General features: G+C 35.1%; 1 protein-coding gene across 2 annotated transcripts in view; it reads right to left on the bottom strand.

Annotated features, from left to right (window-relative positions):
- GLS (glutaminase) overlaps window positions 1–23,878 on the bottom strand; it is a 59,382-nt gene that overhangs the window by 19,570 nt on the left and 15,934 nt on the right. Inside the window, exons 6-15 of one of the 2 annotated variants that reach the window (XM_059476431.1) lie at window positions 23,284–23,447; window positions 20,359–20,417; window positions 12,823–12,855; window positions 12,515–12,573; window positions 11,382–11,448; window positions 10,787–10,837; window positions 8,206–8,382; window positions 6,969–7,100; window positions 5,153–5,245; window positions 1,230–4,318 (exon numbers count right to left, since the gene is read on the bottom strand). In XM_059476431.1, the coding sequence (XP_059332414.1) occupies window positions 4,172–4,318; window positions 5,153–5,245; window positions 6,969–7,100; window positions 8,206–8,382; window positions 10,787–10,837; window positions 11,382–11,448; window positions 12,515–12,573; window positions 12,823–12,855; window positions 20,359–20,417; window positions 23,284–23,447 (982 nt within the window). In that variant the 3' untranslated portion in view covers window positions 1,230–4,171. Of the gene's footprint in view, window positions 1–1,229; window positions 4,319–5,152; window positions 5,246–6,968; window positions 7,101–8,205; window positions 8,383–10,786; window positions 10,838–11,381; window positions 11,449–12,514; window positions 12,574–12,822; window positions 12,856–20,358; window positions 20,418–23,283; window positions 23,448–23,878 lie in introns of those variants that run through there. The other variant, XM_059476430.1, reaches the window with a different exon arrangement.

The following is a 23,878-nucleotide window of genomic DNA, read 5'->3' as shown; positions in this document are numbered from 1 at the left end:
TGGAACAGACAAGGTACCAGCATGATTAAAAAAAATAGCTTTAGTTAAGATTTCTACCCAATTTAAAGCCTCCTGCCAACCCTCCAACCACCACAGACACACGTGACTCAAATCCTCAAGGAGACTGCACTGAAGGCAAATTATTAGGTGTATTTGTCATTCTAATAAGAAACCTGCTGAAACAAGTTTATTCTTGTTTCACTGCAATAACTGATTCTGAACCTTCAAAAAAACTACAGAAATATTATTTAAAATTTAAAAAAAGAAAAACAGTACATGCCTACAAACAACATATAGGATACTAAAACATCATACATTAATTATGCTCATAATTAATTCCTTTGTTCACAAATTACTGTGCATCAATGACATGTATGTATCAAGACCAAGAGATACATGAGCAATAAAAAACCAACATAATCCATCTCCCCCTCCCACCCTCCCTCCTCAGAATTTGTTGCCTTTTTATTCATCTACCCACCCATTGGTCTTCTGACACAAATATATACTGAAAACCAAAATATAAGAGCCAAAATAATTCTACAGTAAATCACCTGTGGCTCTGTGTACCTACTAATGTTTTTCTTTTCATCATCTTTATGACTTTTAGAGTATAAACTCTTTTGATATGTGATGTTTTTAAGTATAATGAACATACAGCTCATTTTACAACCATAGGACAAAGAACTTCAGCTTATAAACCAGTTTGTAGAAAGGCTAAATTAACAATTCTGACCATCCTCAGTAGAGGCAGGCCCCAGCATCACTACCAGAACAATGTGGGGCTTGGACCACCTCCCTTGCTACACAAGCTGTATTTTTTCCCTTCATAATGCTCAGGATCAGCAGTTACTACACTGGCACCATTAACCATACATTTTCCATGTGACTGAATCAGTATCTTCAAAACCAGACAAAAGCACAGTGATGTTAAAATTCACCTGCACCAGGACTTCTTTATTAAAAAATCATAGTGACAAAGTTTTGCTACCTTGATTTTTTGCCTTCAACTTCCTAAGATAACAGTTCAAATAGAAAAATAATTATTGTATAAAATGTTTACAAAATCTTAGGAAAGTTTTCAGTGACTGGTTTAACTAAAACTGCTTATTCCACCTACTCTTCCAGAATCTTTTTTCGAACAGAGTACTCACTATCTCAACTTCAATCTAAAAAACGTGTTTGAATAAATCTGTTCTCCATTGAGAAAAAAAAAATACAATAAAAAATCAGCTTAAAATAAATTTATTAAACAATACAAAAATAAGCATGCTGGAAATCAAGATACATAAATAACATACAATGCAAATGAAAAATGGAAAACGAGACAGGTAACTTAACAACTGAGCCAAAAGGTACAACACAAACGCTAAAATAAATCTTTAAAAAGCATTTACATTTCTAATGAAATGTTAATGATGCTGACAAAGAAAAACAAACAAACAGCTAAAATGCTTGAATATCAAGAATTGCTATTACTGTAGCACAGGTGAACACTAGAACCGTTGCAGACTTCACACATGGAATGACTGAACCTCGGTGGCCCTGGCCCGTGGTGGGTGACCTTGGCCCCCAGGTGCCCTGCAGGAACAGGAGCCATCTGCACACGTGGCAGCAGCCAGGGCAGGAAACAACAAGTGTGGGCAAGTTACAGAACAGTTGGTTCAGAGGAGTCTCCTCCCGACCCTTCCTAGCTGGAAGCTGCCTTCAATTCTGAGGCAGGCTTCAAAAGCATATATTACAGAACTGTAATATATTTATATATATATTTAAAGATTGTTTAAGCTGTACCCTAAATATTCTTATTATGCATATTAAAGACCTAGTAGTTTTCTCATTTTTGTATTTCCCATGCAGGACTTGACTCTACCACATATGGAAAAATTGTCCATCTTCAACCACATCTTTAGAAGTGGCTTCAAACAGTACTGAAAATCAAGGTGGGTAGAGTCAGACCAAGCAAATCCTGCATCATGCCTTTTCCATTTTTAATTAAATCAGCAAGTCATCCAGCAACATGTCACCACTGTAAATACTTTCCATTAGCAGCACAGACACATTATGTTCCCTCTTGCAACTGAGGGTATTTCAGGTAAAGTAGTTCTGCAGGATCTGAATACTTGTTATGTCTCTGTAGCTACTAGTTTACTGCAAAATCCTCAAACAGGCAAGACATTTTTATAATTGAAGACTTTGCCTTTATTCTGAGGATAAGCACTAACAAACCTAACCTTATCATTAGAGATAAGATTATAAAATAGTTATTATTCAGCAATTCATGACTGACACTTATTACTGACATTTGCACAACATTTACCTCTTCATCCCAGTAGGGCATCAAATTCACTGAAAATTGATGTTCTGTACTGTTTTGCTTAAATATTTCCATCCTAGGCTTCAAAGACAGGAAGCCCATCCTTTTACAATACTCTGCTGAATGAAGATTATTCAGGGTTTAGTCAGAGCTTTTTCAAATGTTTATGCAAAATTAACAATACCTAAACAGATTAATTAAGAGCAGCTTGCTTTCTCAGAGAACATCAGCTCTGTTTTATGCATCTTCCTAAACTCATGAACATCCAGATGGGTCAAAAAATGGCAGGAAAAAACTAACTCTGCCTTTAGGCAAAACTCACATATCAACAGTTTGGAGTTTTAGATAAAAAAAAAGGGAGAAGGATTGGAGAAGGAAGCAGAGAGAAGAGGTGAAGGTGTTACTACAGAACTGCTTGTCACTGTCTCTTAAAATCCTCTACCAGCTAATACCATTTATCATGGCTTGGACAAGTTTCTCCAGTTTGATAAACCAGGACTCTGTGTGATGTGTACTAGGGATGGGACACATGAGATTATTTGCACATTTATAGAGGAGAAAACTTTTATATAGAGAATGCTTTTCTAAGACTTTCTGCATTATTAAGAATCTAATTCCTGCAAGTGTTAAGAATTTAGCAAGTTGTTGACCTCTGTTCAGAACTGCCTATTGAGCCTATCTGAAGCTTAAATATATCATTTGGAGCTACACCCTACTCAAGATACTCAAATTATCAAATTATGCAGCTTAAGAGATGCAGCTGGCTGTGGAAAAATGCAAGTCCTCTTCCTCAGTAAGCTGACAGAGCTGCAAACCCAAAATCATTTCAAAAAAATAGCAATTAATTATAACTTAAGAATTTGCTCCTGTGTACATGAAACCTCATATATGAACATATGCACAGAATTATGTTTGAAAAACAGCTCTAAACAGTCCCAATAAGATCTACCTATCTGCTTCCCTGTGAACATATTTCCTGCTCACTGCTCAGTTGATTACCAGTCAAAGCCCCAGATTGCTTACATTCCTTTCCAGGGTGGAGCACAGCACTATTAGTGAGGCAGATTTCTGAGTCATAACTACCAGCTGGCAGCACAGGCAGCAAGAGAGACACTCCAAATAGCTGGGACAGAAATCTCTCTGCTGCATTAGTAAACTTGCAAACAAGAAAGGTTTTTTTCCTCCTCCTCCCCACTTCTCCCACTCCTGCCCAGGCATTTTTGCTCGCTTTATTACAATATTAGCATTAATAATTATTAATGGTTTGATAAAAAGAAAAAATAATCTTCACTAGCATGGCATATGCAAAAGGTCCATTTCTCTTCAAATTTGAAAGCTCATATTAAAGAAACTCTGATATGGTAATAATATGACTCAGAACCTATCTCCACTTAATATACAATTATTTAGAAATTCAGGAATTTGCTGTATTTTGCCAAATACTACTTTATATTTTAATTAATATTCTATCTTTACATGCTGACCCTGCTCAGTGGACACAAGTTTTTACCCATTCTCAAAGTTCATATACTTAAAAATCTCAGATATAAACAAAAATAAACAGATACACCACAAAAGTGGTATGTATCTTTGAAAACACTAAGATTTACCTTTTTTTTTTAACTAAATGTGTTCTAAGTAACTACAAAAGTCAGTTTACAGCTTTGGGGTTGTTTGCACATGCTTTTTCCCACACACCCTTGAACTTTGACAATCTTTTTGGTATAGCATACAAAATTTACACAAAAAATATATATAAATGAAACACCAGGTAAACAATATTCAAATCAAAATTAAATCTAGAGATGCTTGAGGGTTTTTAAAATGAAGAATTTAATGGAACTAGAACCCATTTGTTTAGTTCTGCTCTCCCCGACCTTCCATTCTATACACTACGGTTCTGGAGATGTCCTCGTTTGATTCAGGTGACACTTTTTTCCATACTGTTTCTTTTAAAGCAAGTTCTTGCTGGAGATTCTCATAGTCCATTGGTCCAAAGGAATGCTAGTTGTTCAAGCAACATACATTATTTATTAGTGTACTTGAAGGAAAAAAAAAATCCATACTTGCAGTCATTGCTAACAGACTCAAGTGTTTCAGCTCTTCACATAAACTGTTAGTTTCACTTTTCCACTTATAAAAAAATTAAACTCAAAACTGGGTGATTTTTAGATGTATACATGCAAATAGAAGCACTTTAATAATCATTCTACTGTATTGAAATTTTCATGCCTTAGTCAAAACATTAATGGTATTGAAAACAAAGAGGTTTTCCTTATCTCAATGCCCTCATGCTTGTATCATTTGAAAATGCAGCTGGAGTGGATTCAGTTCATTCCCAGACACTGCTTATGCTGCTCCCTAAGTAGCAGGCTCTTGTCTGCAGCACTATTCATGCCCGAATTCACTGCCTGTGCAACTCTCAGCAGGTCATGTGGTGTCAGAGACATCCTTGTGAAAACACAGCTACACACAGATCTCGTGCATTGCAGCACACACCAGAAAGGCTAAGCCCACAAGCTGGTCAAGTCTTTATTAAAGGCAACCAGTACAGTAAAACTCTTGGCAACCTCCATCAGATACCATCTACCTAATCTAGCAGGGGGGATGAACTGCATGAAATGGAGTTACAAATTTAGTAATGAATTCTCCTAACACAAAACCCTGTGACAGTGTGGTCCACCCAGGTACGTGCCCACTAATAATGTACACTAACTAGATGATCTGAAAGCTTTGATGCAATACATGTCATTGAGCAGTTTGGCATTTAGAGAAGAACTTGCCATATTTCCCCTGAAGTCTATGAGCAATACTCACTGCACACAGACAGTAACTTACCCTCTGATCACCTCCTTCTCTGCGAGGATCAAGCTTTTTTGCAAAGTGTCTCAAATTATCGTAGTTATGGAAATTGCACAAAGAAACCAGATCCTGCAAGTATTTAGAGAACATGCATTATTATCTGCATAGGATAGCCAAATGCTTCTCACTTAATAATAATACTACCACTTACATTTTGCATCATATCCTAGTAACTTAAACAGTAAGAAGTTTATTTAATAAATCAATACCCATGTCCATAAGGCACTTTGAACATAACAGATCTACAGGATAAAATTCTAATAATGCCTTGAAATAATACCTTGAAATAATACCTTTATAATATCTTCCTTCTTACAGAAGGATGAAACAAGGAGCAAATTTGCAAAATATCTATTGTAATAAATTCCTACTTGAAGACAGGAAGCCCATCCTTTTACAATACTCTGCTAAATGAAGATTATTCAGGGTTTAGTCAGAGCTTTTTCAAATGTTTATGCAAAATTAACAATACCTGAACAAATTAATTAAGAGCAGCTTGCTTTCTCAGAGAACATCAGCTCTGTTTTATGCATCTTCCTAAACTCATGAAAATCCAGATGGGTCAAAAAAACGGGCAGGAAAAAACTAACTCTGCCTTTAGGCAAAACTCACGTATCAACAGTCTGGAGTTTTAGATTAAAAAAGGGAGGGATTTAAAGCATAAATGAGCTGTATGTAACCCTTCAGGAACAGAAAAATTTCAATCAAAAGGGTGAAACAAGGAAATGAGTGACATAAGGGATTCTCAATCAGTATGAATTACAACATGAAAGACTATAATTACAAGACTTGGCAATGCTGTTCTGTTTTTAAAAGTGACTGCTACATTCATGTTACTTGTATGCCACAATCATGTATCAGTTTTTAGGTCTCATTGCAACACAGAATTGATGCAGTAAATTCTTCACCCACCCCTCTATTCTAGGATTTAGAATTACGCTACCACACCATTTAATATGAAGCTTTAAAGAGCTTTAACTAGAATCAGTAACTTCTTAATTTGAAACTATGTAAATGTTAGATAAATAGAAGCATGGAAAGTTTTAACTGCTGCTCAACCTCCCATTTATAATTAAGCAATCATCATTACTAGGCAGTTTTAGGGAGAAAAAAGGAAGAAATTTTTTACATTCTCCTCTCCCACAGAACACCTTAATTAATCATTGCAAAGTCCTCCCCAAAATCTCTCCTGCTTCTAATGCTCCTATCAGCAGACTATCCACAGTTCTTTCACTGGCTCAACATGAAGCATGGAAGAGTTTGCCCAACATCTGGGTATCATCTATGAAGATATCTTTTATGCCAGATGGTTTACAATAATCAGTTTAAAAATACATCAAAATGGAAGTATTTCATTACAGTCTTTTTCTTTTATTGCAATGAAATAAGAGTTGCATTTCCAGTGTTTTGAAAACTGCACTTTATGACAAGAAAGGGAAAAAAGTCTCTAAATAGAGCTCTACAGTTTTAATGCAATATACTGGAATCCAGCACTTTCATTTCCCCATGATGTGGTCCTTCTCAAAGCTTTTTCACAACAATTTCTCCAGTGTTTCTGGCATCATTCTTCAGTGCTCACTGAAATCAAGTGCTATTTACTACTAAAAAGCAAACACTATTCTTCGACTTTCACCCTTGGACCAGATGAAACTTGCTATGTAGGGAACAATCAGAAATCACTATTTAATTCACTTAGATCTCAGCTATGCCAACTGAAGCTCAGTAAACACCAGCTGCAAAAGCAAAAAAAACCCAGAAAACAAACCCAAACCCGAAGGGCAATGGTGCTTACATGACAAAAGTGAATTCCTTTAACACTGTTGCCCATCTTGTCCAAAGGAGGTGACCAGCACATCAAGCCCATGACATTAGGAACAACCAGAAGAATCCCACCAGCAACTCCAGACTTGGCAGGAAGACCAACCTACAGAATAATCAGAGAATTACTGGCCTCTGCAATTGTTCCTCACTATTGTAACACAATGCATCAGCATCTTCCTGAAGATTATTGTGCAGCATTAATAAAACATGTATCTGGAAGGCACTTGAAGCTGGGAAAGCATTATTACTTATCTCTTTTTAGATAAACAATAACCTGATGCAGTTTGTGACAATCCAAGGTTCACAATCATAAAACTATTTGCTCACAGGAATACAGTGGGTCAATAATGCTGTGAAAGAACATAATTTAAATTTATTTTTTTTAAAAAGTAATTATGACTGAGCAGTACTAAACAAGAGTATGTCTCACAAACAGTTTGCAACAAGGTGGTAGAATGAAGCTGTAAAAATCTTGACTGGAAAAGATAAAAAGCAAAAAACCACAAGAAAATTGGAAAGTATCTATGAAATAATACAATAACCTACTTAATTACAATCTGAACAAAGGCATTACTTTTTTTATTAGGAACTAACATGTCACATATCCTCATGGCTCTCCAAGCAGCAACTTTTATGTCACACAATGCACCATAATCAATTTTATGTGTATGCAGTAAGGAAAAACTAAAAATGCTGAAAAGAAAATACTGAAAGCATAAGATACACTCCATCTTGAATTATAAACATGTAAGGAAAACACTGCTAGAAAACAGGAGCACAGTACATGTGCCAATGTGTGACAGCCATTTTCACACATATAAGGACAATTTCTGAGCCTGAGTTACTAAAGAAAAAGCAACTGTCTGCAAAGGCTTTCTGCTATCCTTGACTCCCATACAGCAGGATTGCTTCAGCCATGAAGAAATGTTGCTTCTGTTGCTCTCATGAACAGCCTTCCTAAGGAAGACTTATCTTTTGATATGAAAAGGATTCCCTGAAGTAAAGGCAGAGTGCTCTAGGGTATGTGACACTAGCAGAGCCATGAATCCTTGGTGAGACTTTCCCTTACAGTGCGCTCAATTTCTAAACAATTCATGCAACACCTTTTCTTCTGCCTCAAAACAAGGAAGCAATCCTTAGAACATAGAAAATACTAGCAGAAATTAACCTTCCTGGTCAGCTGTAATTTAAACCCATGAAGTACTTACATGGAAGGCAAACTGCCCTGAAAAGTCATACATGCCACAGGAATGCATCAAACTCAAGGTATTCCGGACTGCCTCGGGGCTCAGGACTCTCTCACCAGTGATTGGGCAAAAGCCACCATTAGCCAGAGTTGCTGCCATCACACTTGCTGACTCACATGTTACTTCTATTGAGCAAAGCTTATGGAAAAGAAATAGAGATTATAAGCACTGGTACTTGTAGCAGAGTGAGGCCAACTACAGCAGGACCAACAAAATACTGAAATCTTAAAATAATATCTCAGAATCACCTGTAGCATAACATTTCTTACAGATTACACTAGTAGCATCAATTACTACAGTCTGAATCTTTCTGCTATAAAGATCCCAGTGACAGTGTTTGTAAGCCCTCTTAAAAGCTGGGGACAGTATTTTTATGGGTTAGTGTCTCTGCTCGATTCCTCCCCCCACCCCCCTTATGTTCCTTTGAGAGGAAGAGGTCTGTAAAACAATCTCTAAAAAAGTATTTTGCATCTGCTTAAATGGCAAAGCCACAGAATGACTGGTTTTTATTTTTTTCAATTTGACCTTGTTTCGTGTGGTGGGTTCTTTTTATTTTAAAGCCTTAGAAGATCCCACACATTATTAGAAGTACAATTTAAAGCTGCAAATTCTAGCACATGCAAGTGTTAATGCCAGCACTTCCTGCTGATGCAGCCTTATTTCACCTTTCTCATATTTAATTTCTTATATAGTAATGATACAACCACACCATAGTTTTTCCCAGGATCCCTGCTTCAGTACAGACTATACATACTTTGGTGACACATCAGGAAATGTGATAAGATGCCATCACCTGATGCTGCCTCATTTCTGCAGAAACCAAAAGATAAGTTGGTTTCAACCTGAAGCTGAAATGCTGCTCTAAAAAGTAAACAAACTAGTGCTCCTATCCTTGTTTCTGCCAAACAGTCATTACATGATACTTCATGAAGTTACCTAAGCCACGTTTGCATGAGTAGTTACTACCTGGAATTCTTATTTTCCGGGTGCCAAACTCAATACATCCTAGTCCAATCAACTGGAGTTGCAAATCAAGAGATTGTCAGAGACGCATCTAAAATGGCAACTGTGTTTTAAACATATGAAGTATTACATAATATCACCTACTTTCAAAAAAAAAATTGTTTCTAGGTTCTCAGTTTAAGCACCTGCATTCTGTACCTTGTTTGTCTAAACTGAGAATTATCCATCCTCACTTTACAGAGATAATAGGCAAGTACGTTTATTCCTGCTCAGAAAGTTCCCAGTCACAAAAGGGAAGAAGGAGCATTACAGAAAACCCAAAGAAAAGAAATAACTAGACTTTTAAGTAGAATCTGAGTGTTGGAAAGGTAAGCATTGTACCCTAACAGGAAAAGAGAAATGCTGCTCGTGTATGAGCTACTCTTTTCCTGAGCATGGAGTGAAAAGGGGATTTTTCAAGGGAAAAAAGAAACAATGACACACGATCATTAAATCAGAGATTAGAATGCACAAAAATGAGGCCAAATTAAAATACATCAGAAAAGTAAGCTTTAGCATTTCTTAACTTATGAATAACTTCCACTTAGAAAACACATCAGGCAGTGGGATACAAGGCATTTAAAAAGCATTTTTATACAGTAAATTCATATAAATTACACTTTCTCTCTTTTGTCACAAGTTCATAATAGACTATTAGCTTGTACCTAGTTTCTAACTCAACAGGAGGTCAACTACACCTAATCACACATACCTTACTTCATAAACACTCATCCAATCTAAACATAAGAGAGCAGGTGCATCCCCACACAAAAAACTCAAATAAAATTTGCATTTTGAAAATAATGCCTTACAATTTGCATAAGTAACAGCGAATCTCCAAGTCAAAAACAGATTTTGAGAACTCTGTATTTCTTTTTTTGAACTCTCCCAGATGAAGTGAATCAGTAACACAACTTGAACTGCCTCTTGAGAACTCTACACAGCAGGGCTGAGTTGTGAGCATTTGAACATTAGGAAACGCTTACTGAGGAAATACCTCACACTTGCAAGTTCTCATTTTGTGACAGTTGTAAATAACTTGCTGAAAGTGAAAAAGAAAAAAAAAAAAGGAGGGAGGGAAATATATATATATATATTCTTACTCAAAAGCATTGAATGAAACCAAAAGGAGGTGATATTCCCACTCCTTCCCTTGTAGCACTCCCTCAAGCCTACAGCTCAGCATGCACTCTCCAGCCACAGAGGTTAAACTACTCCACAGCACCATAAGAAGCAGCTACCCAAAGAGGAAGTGTTTTGTCAAACTCACTGAGGTTATACAAGACATTTCAAGCTTCTAACTTCAAGTGATTTAAAGGCTAATGCTAGTTTGTATTAGCAACAAAGACACCTGAGTAGATCACCTAAACAAAAGCAAATCTGGATACATCACACATACATCTGTCATTTCCAGAGTTAAACAGAAGCTGACATTTAACTGCACGTCATTAAAGCTTCCATGTCTAGGCACAAATCAGCTTCTACTGCTTATAATAGCAATTCTAAGCCTATGGTGAGTCTCAATTTTAAAGTCAGTTACCTGAAAATAGAAGTCTAGTATAGCAACCATATCCGTGCCTTCAGGAAAGCACTGAGAAAGAAAAAGGAAGAGTCTTTAGATAAAATGATTATTTTTTTTAAGTATCACTTTTAGATAGACATACCTTTAGCTATACTGTTGTCAGCATACTAAGCATTAGGTGTATTTTAATATAAATATTCAAATGTACTAAGTAGAAATACTTAATGACATCAGACTTAAAAATAACACAGTGCAGCAATATCAATAAACTAGGTATTAAAATATTTTCCAGTATAGTTTTCAACATCTTTACATAAGCAAATGGAAAAATGCATCCAGGAGTTTTATAAAGTCACCTCTATAGCACAGATTACACTTTTTACAACAAAGAAAACAAATTGCCAAGGCTATGTTACAGAAAAATATTAGAGGTATTTTATAAGAATGGCATAAATATCACACTTTTTAAACAACAGCATTTGAATAACACGGGTAAGACATGTCCAGTATGAATTTGTGCCCTACTGTAAATAAATTAAAAGGCTTCACATATTACAAATAAAACCCAGCAAATCATCTTCAAAATACACTTAAGATAAAAAAAAAAATTAACCTTTTTTTCTTTCAAGTAATAGCCAATTGCAAAGTTTCTATCTCCACTCTCTCTTTCAGACTGGAACCTAAAAGAGAAAAAAAGAAGAAAAAAAAAAAGACAAGGCAACATGTCAGACTTTCCAAAAAACCCCCAAAATCGCTGAACTCAAGACGTATAAAGTAATTCAGTAAAATTCCATGTAAAGGATCCATCACTTCTGAACACAACTATTCTACTAATGGGACAGAAGTGGCCACAGCAGCTCATCCCAGTTCACCCAGCTGGAGTGAATCAGCACTGACATCCAAATACACACAGCACTGGTTACCTACACAACACAAGCTGACCTGGAGAGAAGGCAAAGGAAGGTAAAATCCTCATCCTGGAAGCATTTCTGAATAGGCCAGAGTGGGATGGACCATCCCACACTGGGACAGTGGAAGGGTCACTATTCCCTGCCCAAAGCACAGGAACGTGAGGATCACACAGCAGCTCAGACAAAGGCTGCACTCCTCACTGGGATGACAGAGGAAAGGATGAAACCTAAAGGAGGAACTCCTGCCCGGTTCCTTCTGCAGTACACACCTTTTACTGAAATAAAGCTCAGGAAAACACCTCTGCACATGCACTGGAAACAACTCTGCTAAAGGGAATCTTCATAATTTACCTTGTGCTGCCTGATAAAGCTCTCAAGATTTTTGGAATGCTATACACTGAGTTTATGAGGGGAACTGTTTGTTTCAGAAAAGAATTTAAATATGCAAAATAAAAAAAGCAGAAGTCCCAGTTGTATCAACTATACCTCCTAAGTATTTGATATGCAGCCACCAACATGCAGAGTTTAATTTTTAATATGAATGCCAGGAAGAGAAGAGTTGCACTTACAGCTCTCATTGCCATAGCACCAACAGAGCACTAAGACAGAATAATGACATTTTCAAAGAGGTAACCAACGCTTTTAGGTGAAATTTAGCCACACTGATGTCAGAGACATGCACAACTTTAGTTGTAAATTGTTAAGTGAAAGACACTCTCCAATAAAAGGGATGAAATGCTGGTTGAAATGTAAATAACTGAATTTCTCATAGGCTCAAAATATCAGTTATCAGTTGAACCACTTTCCACCTAACCAAGTGAAAAAAAATACTTACGTGGCATTACTGAATCCAACATACTCATTACCAGCCATTTTATTCATGAACTGCATCACCTGGCAGAGACAAAGAAAAGCAGTATTTTTACACATAAAAAGGTTATGAACTTTCAACCCAGCCTTACCCTAAATCTTGCAACACCATTTTAGAAATGCAATACAAATAACTAAATGTTTAAGCAACCAAGTACATCTACAAAGATAAAGCCCAGGCTATGACTAAAATTTCACTTTCAATTCCCTTGCCATCTTGAAACTTTTATCACTGAAGTTAGTTTAAAAAGAGAAGTTAAAATGTTAACTTACGTAGTCAAATTTTTCTGCGTTATTTGCTCCTTGCTGCAAGAAAAGAAAAATAATTTACAAAAATTGTTAACAAAGGAGCAAAGATAGTTCACTTAACAGTATTAGGATTTTAATGCAAATAACTAAGGTATGAGTCTAATTAAGAATAAGGTACTACAATCACTTCATAAATTTATGAAAAAATTTACATGTTAGATAAGTAAATCTTTAATTATCATTTAAATAATCCTATGCATCTTAAACACCTGTATGCTGGAGATTAATTTAAATTGGAAACGGTATGCTTTATTTTAAGTGCTCTCTATTCAACTTTACATGCTTAGCATAAGTAAATGCAGTAGCTAAAGCAAAAACATACAAAAGTAACTACAAACAGGATAATTACAGTAAAAACACTAACTTTTTATAGATTAGTAAGGCAAAGGTATTCTCAAATTACCAACAGAGCTGAGCATAGGGAGGTTCAGGCTACTTAATATTTCCACAGCCAGCGCCCATACTAAGAATTTAGACTGAAGACTTAAAATGAAGTGTTATCCCTAACTATGAAAATAAATGCAATTAATTTAAAAATATCTGAATAATGTCCTACCTATTAATAATTGTTGAACAGCTAGGAAAATAGAATTTTCCATTATAGGGCACATCATTGTGCTAACAATGTACAGGAAAATCTAAACCCAACTTAATAAGGATGACAGTGGAACTTAATTCTTAGGGTGGGCTTGATTTGGGTTTTTCAGGGAGGATGAGGGGTTGTTATTTTGAGGATTTTTTTTCTTTCCTTGTTCAAGAACATTCTCAAATTTAGTAGCTGCCAGTTAAAGACATTACTTTTTTAGAGGTCTCTGATAGGTGACCTTTCACAAATTCCTATAGAAAGAGATTCAAAGAGGACTGGGAGGTAAAAGATAGCACGGGGTCCACTGGGGGGAGTTTTAATTTTTTTTTAAGTAGCCAAGTAGAATTTTTGGAGGAAGTTTAAAAACCAATGGCATCACATACACAAGTGGAACAATGTATCTGGAGAAGATATTTTAATACAGGATTTTAATATTAAAGACATTCTATTTAGAATAACAAGACTAACAAATCTCAAACAATTCAAGACGCTACTTGCACTGTGTTTAGTGTGGGGATGGGGAAGAAAGTGGAAAAAACAGAAGCTTTATATCAACCAGTATTTTACTTAATTAAATGCATAAAGCCAGTCTCATTTCCCACTCTGTATGTGGATTAGGGTGTTGCAGATAATCTTGGAAGCCCATGCTTCAGCTCATCTACAGGAGGATGTGCAGACACACACGTACAATCACTGGTGAAAGGAGCACCACACTGTTCTCTCAAAATTATGTGCCAGTGGTTACCTTATGTTTAAAGGCTAATAACCTCACTCCTAAAGGCAATAAACTCTAGCTAATTTGCAATTAGATAAAAAAATGCATGATACATTTTATCAAAATGTTCCTGTATAATATACCAGAACACAAATCTTAAAAATTTAACTCCAAATCTGTTCAATGAAAAATAATTAAAAGAAGAAATTACCAACTTCATTGAACTGTTGCAGTTGTCAAAATATTCCATAGATCCTAATGCTGTAAAATATGTAACAACATTTAAACCACAAAAACCTTTTTAACCTTTCAAATGCACAATGAACATCTTTTTCTGGGAAAGTGGGTCAGCATTAGTTATGGGATGCTGCATTGATAATTGTATGGTTAGACATGTATAATAAATTGAAACAGGTTCTTTTGTTAAAAAAAAAGAAAAGAGGGAGAAAGGGATCATGCTTTCTGCAAAAATATAAATACATAATACTTTACTTTTTTGTTCTGCCCAGTGGAAAAAATATTCCCTCAACAAAAACATGGCTTTACCAGCAGCACATAAAATTGGTGGGCAAAAGACTCAATGCAAACGTTTTCCACATCGACTTCTTATAAAAAAAAGTTCCTTTTAAAGTTCCCAACTAAACTCGTATTTTGGGAAGCAAATCTTCTGCACACTAAGCCAGATGATGAGTTTTTAGTCCTTGATGTTCCACGCACTTGTAGAGGTATTTCATATCACACACAAAAGCATTGTCACTGAAACCAGACTGCTCATACACCTGAACTATTTGCTGAAGCAACCACATGATCACAACCTCAGCAGGGATTTACTACAACACGTCACTGAAGTGAGAAACTCTGCTTCCATACGCATGATGACTAAAAACCCCAACAGATTATTTCCCCTCTTCCAGCAGCTGACAGAGGTGTCCTGCTCCTCCTAAAAAGCTGGAGAGACACAGTGGCAACACACATTCTATGATTAAAAATCAATTGCAAATATAAAATCCTAACATTCAGAGTACTGAGCAGCTTTTCCATCATAATTTAAACAAATATAAAGGGACAAGGGAACTTCTGTTCTTCCACAAGTGTTTCTTATTTTAAGCTTGACTGTAAAAACCTATGAGTTTGGGGGCACAACATTTCTTAAACAGCATTTTTAAGGTTCAGATGCAATTCAACCTGTCTAGAACACCAAAGAAAACATTCCATGCACTAAACTCCACAAACACTTTGTACATTTACTGGAACATGTTCATATACACACTTATACATGCTTGTGTGTATATGCATATGAAAAAACACTTCTAAATGAATACAAAATTAAATTTACAATGTTAAGACTGAAGCAGTTTGATAGGCAGAAAATTCAAACTTTCAGAAGACAGCTCAATACAATTTTATAAACACTTAAAACTTCAATGGACACTATGGCTGTCAATCATAAATTTGAATTTTTTGACTGTGTCAGGTTTTAGTGATCTTCCCTTTTTTTTTCCTAAAAAAGGTACTTGTACTGTACTACTTGTATTTCTACTAAAACATATAAACAGTTGCAAAAGCTACATGTCTACATAGGAAAGAGAGACCCATGGATACTTACCAGAGCTTGCAACAACAGAATTAGGCAACATTTATTAGAAAAGTAGTTAATATTAGCCACTTTTCACTGATCAACACTGTTTCTATGATTAGAACATATAAGCTCTTACCACGTGTCTCTTGTTAAAGCAACTTCTCAATTTTGAACCTAAGCAAAACTAATAAATACACCTGCACCATGAGAAGTTCATAATCTTCTAATAATAGAAGATAAATTAAAAATTAATTTCTGCAATATTTAAAGCCAAATTTATAATCTAACACTATACTGTGATGAAAATATCCAGAAACAAAAAAAAATCATAATTCTACGTCAGAGTGCAATAAAACTTTTTCTAAAACACGTCTGCATTTTTCATGAAGTTAACTAATGATGCCTTTACTTTAGCTTTCTCTGTTTACACACTTTTTATATTTCATTTGTTAAGATGGTCCTGTTCTGTGTCTTCAGTTTAGTGCATCATTTTCAGCTCTAAAATACTTGAGAATACACTGTGACAGACAGTATTTGACCTAAGTCCAACACTATCAAAATTTCAAACACCTGCAAGATTTTTTTTGTATCCTTCACTTCTGTGCACATGTGATCACTTAACACATGTTATTTCACAGAATCCACTACATATTCTATGTCAGATAACATCCAATATACTTGAGTTTTAACAAAAAGTGGAGAAGAACATGGATGTAAGTTCTATCCCAAATAGTTACCGTAAGAAAATCAGTAATCTAGGAAGAGAGGGAATGTCACCAAAGTGAAGACAAGTATCTGGCAGAGAAGATCACAACACCAACACATTGTAAAGTGGTTTGTATGCACATTCACACATCAGCCTCTCGGGAAGGATAACTCCAGTGACAGCATAAAGCAATTAAGCTAAATCAGTAGTATTCATTGTAATTGTATTGTCAAATAAACCATGCATTTTCCCACGTCTCAAGTATTGAACTGTAACTGCATAGGTTTCCTAATACCTGAATCCTGACAGCAAACAGACCCTTGGCACAGCTAGACACGTTTTTTTCTCCACTCTTTGCCTCATTTACTTTGTGATTTATCAGCATATTCAGCAAGTTCTTAAATGTATCACAACCCTCTCCATGTTTTATACAAAATAAAATAAGCTTCCACTGAACTAAGGTTTTTTAAAGGTCAGAAAGATCAGCCTTTTCATTTTTAGTACACCAAGTTTTTTGCAAAAACTATGAATTTTGCTATTGCCAACATGTCTAAATGCTTCCCATATAATCCAAGACCACAGCACACCTCCCTTCAATGAGCATTCCACTCCTAAAAAAGGTCCTGCATGTGGCTACCAGCACTTAAAAGATCTAAAGATGCTGTATTTGCCTGAACCTTTGCTGTTAGGTTAGGAAAACTTTTATCTACAGATGGAATGTTAAAGCATACAATAAAAAATATTTAATATTAATCCATTGTCCTCTGGTGATTCCACCCACTGCCATCTGCCTTCTTCCACATATTTCTATCTAAACCCTTCCTCTTCCTCTCACCTGTGCTTCTAATGTGACAGTCAGAAAAGGTAATGTGGAAGTGGGAAGTTCCTGACAAAACCACTGATATTCCTGGAGTTAACAAGCTTTGAGAATTGAGTTTAGGTTTAAGAAAACTTAAACAGATCAAAGCAGTAAAATCTATCCATACTACAGGCAATAAAGACTTTTCCCAGCCAATGTGATGTACAGAAAGCTGCACTGGATCTGTACTAAATCCATACAGGAGTTGAATCACCTTCTTTCAAGCACCTGTATTTCCTTGGAGACATGATTAAAATTACTGTTTTATCTCATACCACTTTTCCATAAACTCCTGTAATTGTCACTACAATTTCTTTTGATAAAAATTATTTGAAAATTGTTGTAACTATGTCATTTATATAACTAGTAATACAGGCAAATGGCTGTACAATTATCAACAAGGGAAAAGGTCCTCAGTGTCTTTTTTTAAACTTTATTTCATTAAAAGTGACCTGCAGGATGTCCTTTTGCTAAAGCATTTTTACTGTAGACACATGCTTTGAACTGCTGGAACAGTCTGTGGAGTGTAATGGATGTACAATTAGAACAGGGGCAGGGGTTAAGGCACCAAAATGTAAATACAGCATAATCCCAAACACAGGGCAGTTGGAAAATCACTTAAGATGGCAGGAGTAGGATACAGCCATGCCAAAGCAACTCAAATAAACCTGTCACTTAACATGCACATACCCCTAATTATTTATTATTATGGATTGCAAAGACAATATAACACTATAGTTTAGCTCCCTGATCTGTTCCAAGGCAGGAACAACAAATTCTGACAGTACTCAGAACTGCTGGGTATGTGATGCCAAGAGCCTTTTTTAACCCTAAAATGTTAACATATTGCAGGTTAATATATTCTGATAGATTACTCCAAGCATCATCCCTCATCCACAGTCATAATCTGTGCCAGGCTCCAAGGACAGCTGGGTGCAAGATCACATCTACTAATAGCTGCTCAACTCAATGTGTACAATGTGTGAAAACACTGAAAGAGTTCTTAGGTCCATTTCTCAGAGAGAGATAATGAATCCCAAAGGAGGTAAAAGCATTCCTAACCATGAAATACAGCAACAATCTCTCTGTGGTTATCAACATGCTATAGTTAGATAAATCTGCAATGCACAGTGAATTTAAATTTTCTTGCACTTTAAGAGCCATACACTGTTTTCAAGACACGTAAGTAACACCTTAAATAAAATGAATAAATGCAGAGGAATTGAGGGTAAAACATGAGTTAATGAAGCCACCTTTTTCAGAAAAAAAGGTAAGTTTGATATTAGATCAAATACAAATGTGAATTATGTATTTCACTGGTTGGTAGCAATAATGTTAAGTTGCAGATTGTAAAGAAGTTACTTCACAAAAATTACAACTAGTAAGTAGTTTTGTACTGGTGACCCTCTATGTAATTGCCTTCAGAATATATTTAGCTTGGTTAGTTATTCAAATGATAAATGGGATCTTAGTGAAAGCAGTACAGAAAATCTACATTTTAATCACACTGAGAACAAATAATGGTGTGATAAGTAAGATACGAGTCCAGACGTGCAGTTACCACATGCAGAAATGTTAGTGCAATGCAATACTCTTTATAAAACATTACAGAGAAAACCCAAATAAAAGTTAAAAAAAAGCAACCCAGCAAAACCAATCCCCAATCCTTCTAACAAATAGCACAGTTGCATGCATTAAACAAATCCATGTTATCTATTCAGAAGTACACCATTTATCAAGAACTACGTGCCTTCTACAAGAGGCACAGGCTTTTGTTTTGCCTTATGATCAGTAGGGCAAGTTGGAGTTGGACTAACATTTTAACATTTCAGACAAATGTGTTAAGTCAGATTTTAAAATTCGCTATTATCCAAGTGAATTTCAATGCTCAGTCAACCTTTAAAAAATATTAAATGTGAATAAATTTACCTGTCATACTTAAGGCCATTTTCTTTCACCTACAGCTATCAAAGATAAATGTCTTTAAGCAGGAGTTCTTACACCTTCTTTAAATATAAAATAACAGAAAATCATGATCTAAGTAATTTTAAAATCAACCTTTTGGAAATAGGGGGTAGGAAACACACTGTAGCTAATGGACTTAGAAATGCAACCAAGAAACAGATTGAAACAAGACTTTCAGACCTCTGAAGTAACAGTATCAAGTTCACAACTCAAAAATTCCAGGGAACTGACACGTTCCCCAGAACTCTATGCAGGTACCCTTAGGAAAAAAAATAATTTTTTGTACCTATGGCTACTAAAACCAGCAGAAAATACAAGTCAAGTATCAGGCAAGCATTAACATTACATGGAGTTTATACCATTAACAACTTCGAGACATTTATACAGCTGTTCTAGGAAAAACAAAATAGAGCTTTCCAAAAGTATCAAGATTATGGACTGAAGATGTAAAGTCATTCAGACCTGGTGTGCTTGGCAAAATAAGCTCCTCTTTTCAAACACTCTTGTTTATGAAAGCACACTTACATCCCAAAAGCAACTATGTACCATAGAAGCTCAACATAATTTAGTGGTGCAGGATGTTAATGACACACAAATTCAACATAAGACTGACATTCAGATATAGCAGCATTGCTCCTGTACAAATTACAGCATCTTCCATTTCTTCTGCACTGCAAGAAATACTCTTGTAACTTTATGCTCTTTAAGAGCACTTAGACACTCAGAAATGTACTTCTGAGTTCTAGAAAGTATATTCCTGAGAAATATACTTCCTCAGCAATTATCAAGTAGAAGGCAACACTCTCAAGAGAATATCAAGTGTTGTGCAGCTAAAGAAGGAAACAAATCTAATACCATCAAGGAAAAAGAGTTTTTCAGATGCACTGATACTTGTTAGAAACTGTCATTCTAACATTGCATTCATTTGGAAGGGTTACAATTCCCAAAATATCAGTTTGTCTACCTGCCAATGAGTAAAGTGTCACCAGATACTGCAGACAAAAATCAAATATAGTTTATAATGTGCACAAAACATTTTTTCTACATTCTACTAAAATACTCAGAGAGAAACTAAAAATTAACTTTTTACCTTGATTAAAGATGTGATCACAATTGCTCCAGCATTCACCATAGGGTTATGAGGCCTGTCTGTGAAATAAAGTTTTCAATTACAAATATATTCCAAGACATGTTTGTCAAACAAAACCAGTGAGGTGCCTAAGTGAAAAACTATTCTAGATTTAAGTATGACTGAGAAGCTACTATTACAGAATAGCAATCATATAATATTAAACCTTTAAAAAATACTGTCATCCAACACTATACACAATATTTTACCATTATAAGCACAATATTTTACAGCTTAGAACACACTCAGCCTTATGCTACTTAATAATCCAGTAATATTTTTTTTTTGTTTGGTATCATTTCTTTTCTTGAAAATTACAAATCCTCTCATTTAAGAATTTAGCTTACTTCATAGCTGACTTGCACATACCTGCTACACTTCTATTTTCCTTTTTCCTCACTGATCTCCATATTAACAGTATCTTTGCATTCCCAAGTTGTTCTTGGCTGCTGAATAAATCACCTGCTTTTGTATCTCCTTTTTCTCAAAAACCTCTCATCACCCATCTTACTTTTCCCATATCATCTACCTTCCACATACCCTTCTCTTTTATAACTAACATTTTTGATGTGCCTTTTAACTAGGATGTTGACTTTTGGGCATTGTGGTATCTGAAAACTTCAAACAACTCTCAGTACATTAGTACCATGACAGGTTTGAACTCTTTATTTGCTGTTCTTTTACCTCCAAATCTGAAAAAATACTGATTCAAAAACTGCACAATGGTCAATGGCACTTAGCTATCTATGACTATCAATCTTCAAAAACAAGTTTTAAAAGTCAATATTCATAAGCATGCAGAAGTTTCCAAATTTCCATCACACAGCACAGATCACACTCAAAACACAGCAACAGCTTTTTGTTTTAAGTTGGCATTTTTAGCTATAATTTATAACTGGCTTAAAATATTCTTCATTCTTTCCAGCTTGAATCTCAATACTAGTAAACAATGAAATGCAAGAATATCCTGTTTTAGCAATCTTCCATATAGTTAGTATAGAAAAAGCACCTTCAGATGCATGAACAGTTTTCAAACACCTGTTTATCACTTCATAAAATCTGGATTACAAACATAAAATCTAACTGTGTCTGAATATTTAGAAAGTAAATAGATTAAATATTTTTTTTTAAATTTTCAAATTTCGTCTTCAAAGTATTTATGGATGTTCAAACTCACAAATAGTCTGCATATCTGAAGTTCATACAGTGGTTTAAATCTACAAGTGTAGATTTAACCTTTTAAATCCTTCTCTTCCCTCCTCTTCCTTTACTTGGAGAAACTCAACCTCCCTTTCTCTCACTATTACTGAAATGTTTCTATTTATTAGACTTCTACTTTCTGTTTTAGTCTTTTCTTAAGGACTGTAAAAGAGGCCATCTGTAAAGGAGGTCAGTTCCAGCATTTTTTTTCTCTTATCAACCACAGAAGTACATACTTAAAAACTCAATTTTCTATCATGTCAATTAAGTCTTCTCTATTAAGTTCATGTTCATTGGTCAAAACTTCAATTGTCCAAATCCTCTTATGTATAACAGCCTTATAAACACTCTTGAAGTATAACAGTAATGGAAAAGATCACAGCCCCCCAATTCATCTTCTCCAATAGTTCAATTTTAAAAGTAGCAATAAAAGAAGAAAATAATTACTACACTTTGTCATGTTATTAAAAAGAGAAAATATAGAACACCTATATTAGTTCAAAGGAATTAAGGGGCAATTTTCAGCACCATCAAAGCTTTTTTTATAGTAGAGCTTTTGTAGGATATGAAAGACAAGTCTTCACACTGTACAACACTGTATTTGGAAAAACTAGGAAAGCAAAAATAAGATGGCATAACTTGACAAAATGCTTAATCCTTTCTTAGCAATGTATTCCTACTAACATAATAAAAGAGAAGAAATAAATTGCAAAGACATATTTTAATTTTATGTATGGAAAGAGGATTTTAAGGTATAAATAGATAATTTTTATATAAATCATTTGCATTTATTTAAAACATAATAGATATAATTAGGTATCATTAATATATTAATACTACAGATATTTAAGTCAGAATTCAATACAGCCCTTGACAAAAATGTCATCCAAGCCTTATGCTGGTAATTAAATATTAATTGCAATACCATGGCAACAGAAACATTGCCTGTTCTTTTACTGAGACAGACCCACTACAAGAAACATTTGTGTTTCAGAGATAACATCCAGTATTTCCTCTAAGGCTACATGAGTCATCTTTATCAAAATTTTCCCATAAAATTAAAAAAAAAAATTTCCATGCTTAAAAAATAATATAATATGAAAAATAAATAATCTAGGTAAGTGCTGTAGAAGAAATTCTTGCTAAAATAATCCTGCCACAGGGAAAAAAATAAACACATTGTTTTGAATCAGTAGCCAAATTCCATTTAGAATAAACTGTGGGAAGATTTTGCCTTCTGGAAACTAGTCAGTGCTGGCCTTTGGCACCAGCACCTGCTTCTCAGAAGGCTGACAAGTGATGTTTTTTAAAATCAATTTAACATTTTTGATTCTTTCACCACCATTTTACAGAAACCTAGAACTCTTGCTACCACCTCAACTAACCAAATTTCAAATGCCTGCACTGTTTGGGTTTTCCTACAGCTCAGTAACTAGCAAATAGAACAGAAGCAATAAAACATCTTTCACTAGCATTCTAAATGAGGCAAAAGTGACTAACAGAGACCAAGTCTACCTTGCTGATAGCAAAATATTCTGGGACACTGCCTAATAATAAGACAAAATATATCAATATAATATTTAAGAGGATACAGTAAAACCAAAAAGACTGAAAAAACTGTGTAGGCTTGCCTCCTAATTTTCTAAACCTGAGTATTTGCATTATTAAGTATAATGTATCTCTTACCATCTTCATTCAGGAACAATTTGTTGAATCTCAATCCACTGGGCTCTTTACCAACATATCTGTGCACATACTCTGTGCCAAGATCATTGACAGCAATCGCATATTTCAAAGGTTTCACACAGGACTGGAGACAAAATGGAACTTTGGTATCACCCACAGAATGCCTGGGAAAACAGAGATGAACAGCCTTGAAATTTCCTGTTTGTCAGCTGTGGCAGTAGAGTGTTAAATGCTTCATCTATCCTTCAACATTCAAGGACTATTAACAAAAACATCCCAAAAAGCCAAAGTATATTATTACTAAGTCTGATTTTAAAGAATATAACGATGAGATTTAGAGGTTTTAGCAACTGACTCCATAAGCCAAGAATAACAAAGTCAGTTGCTGACTACTGCAGAGATAACAAAATTAAAACAAAGTTCAGAAATGGGTTTGTACCAGAGCAAAAATCACCTCAAAGCTCTAGTCTTACACTTATCCTACTCAACTGCAACCCACATATTCAGCAGGGTACAGCTGACCCAGATAGAGCCACTATACTGATTTATGTCTATATAAACAAAGATGAGATACAGCTTGCTTCTGCCATTTGAG

This window comes from Ammospiza nelsoni, chromosome 7, assembly GCF_027579445.1.
Source record: "Ammospiza nelsoni isolate bAmmNel1 chromosome 7, bAmmNel1.pri, whole genome shotgun sequence".
NCBI classification, from domain to species: Eukaryota; Metazoa; Chordata; class Aves; order Passeriformes; family Passerellidae; genus Ammospiza; species Ammospiza nelsoni.
This window is presented reverse-complemented; position numbering and strand designations above follow the sequence as displayed.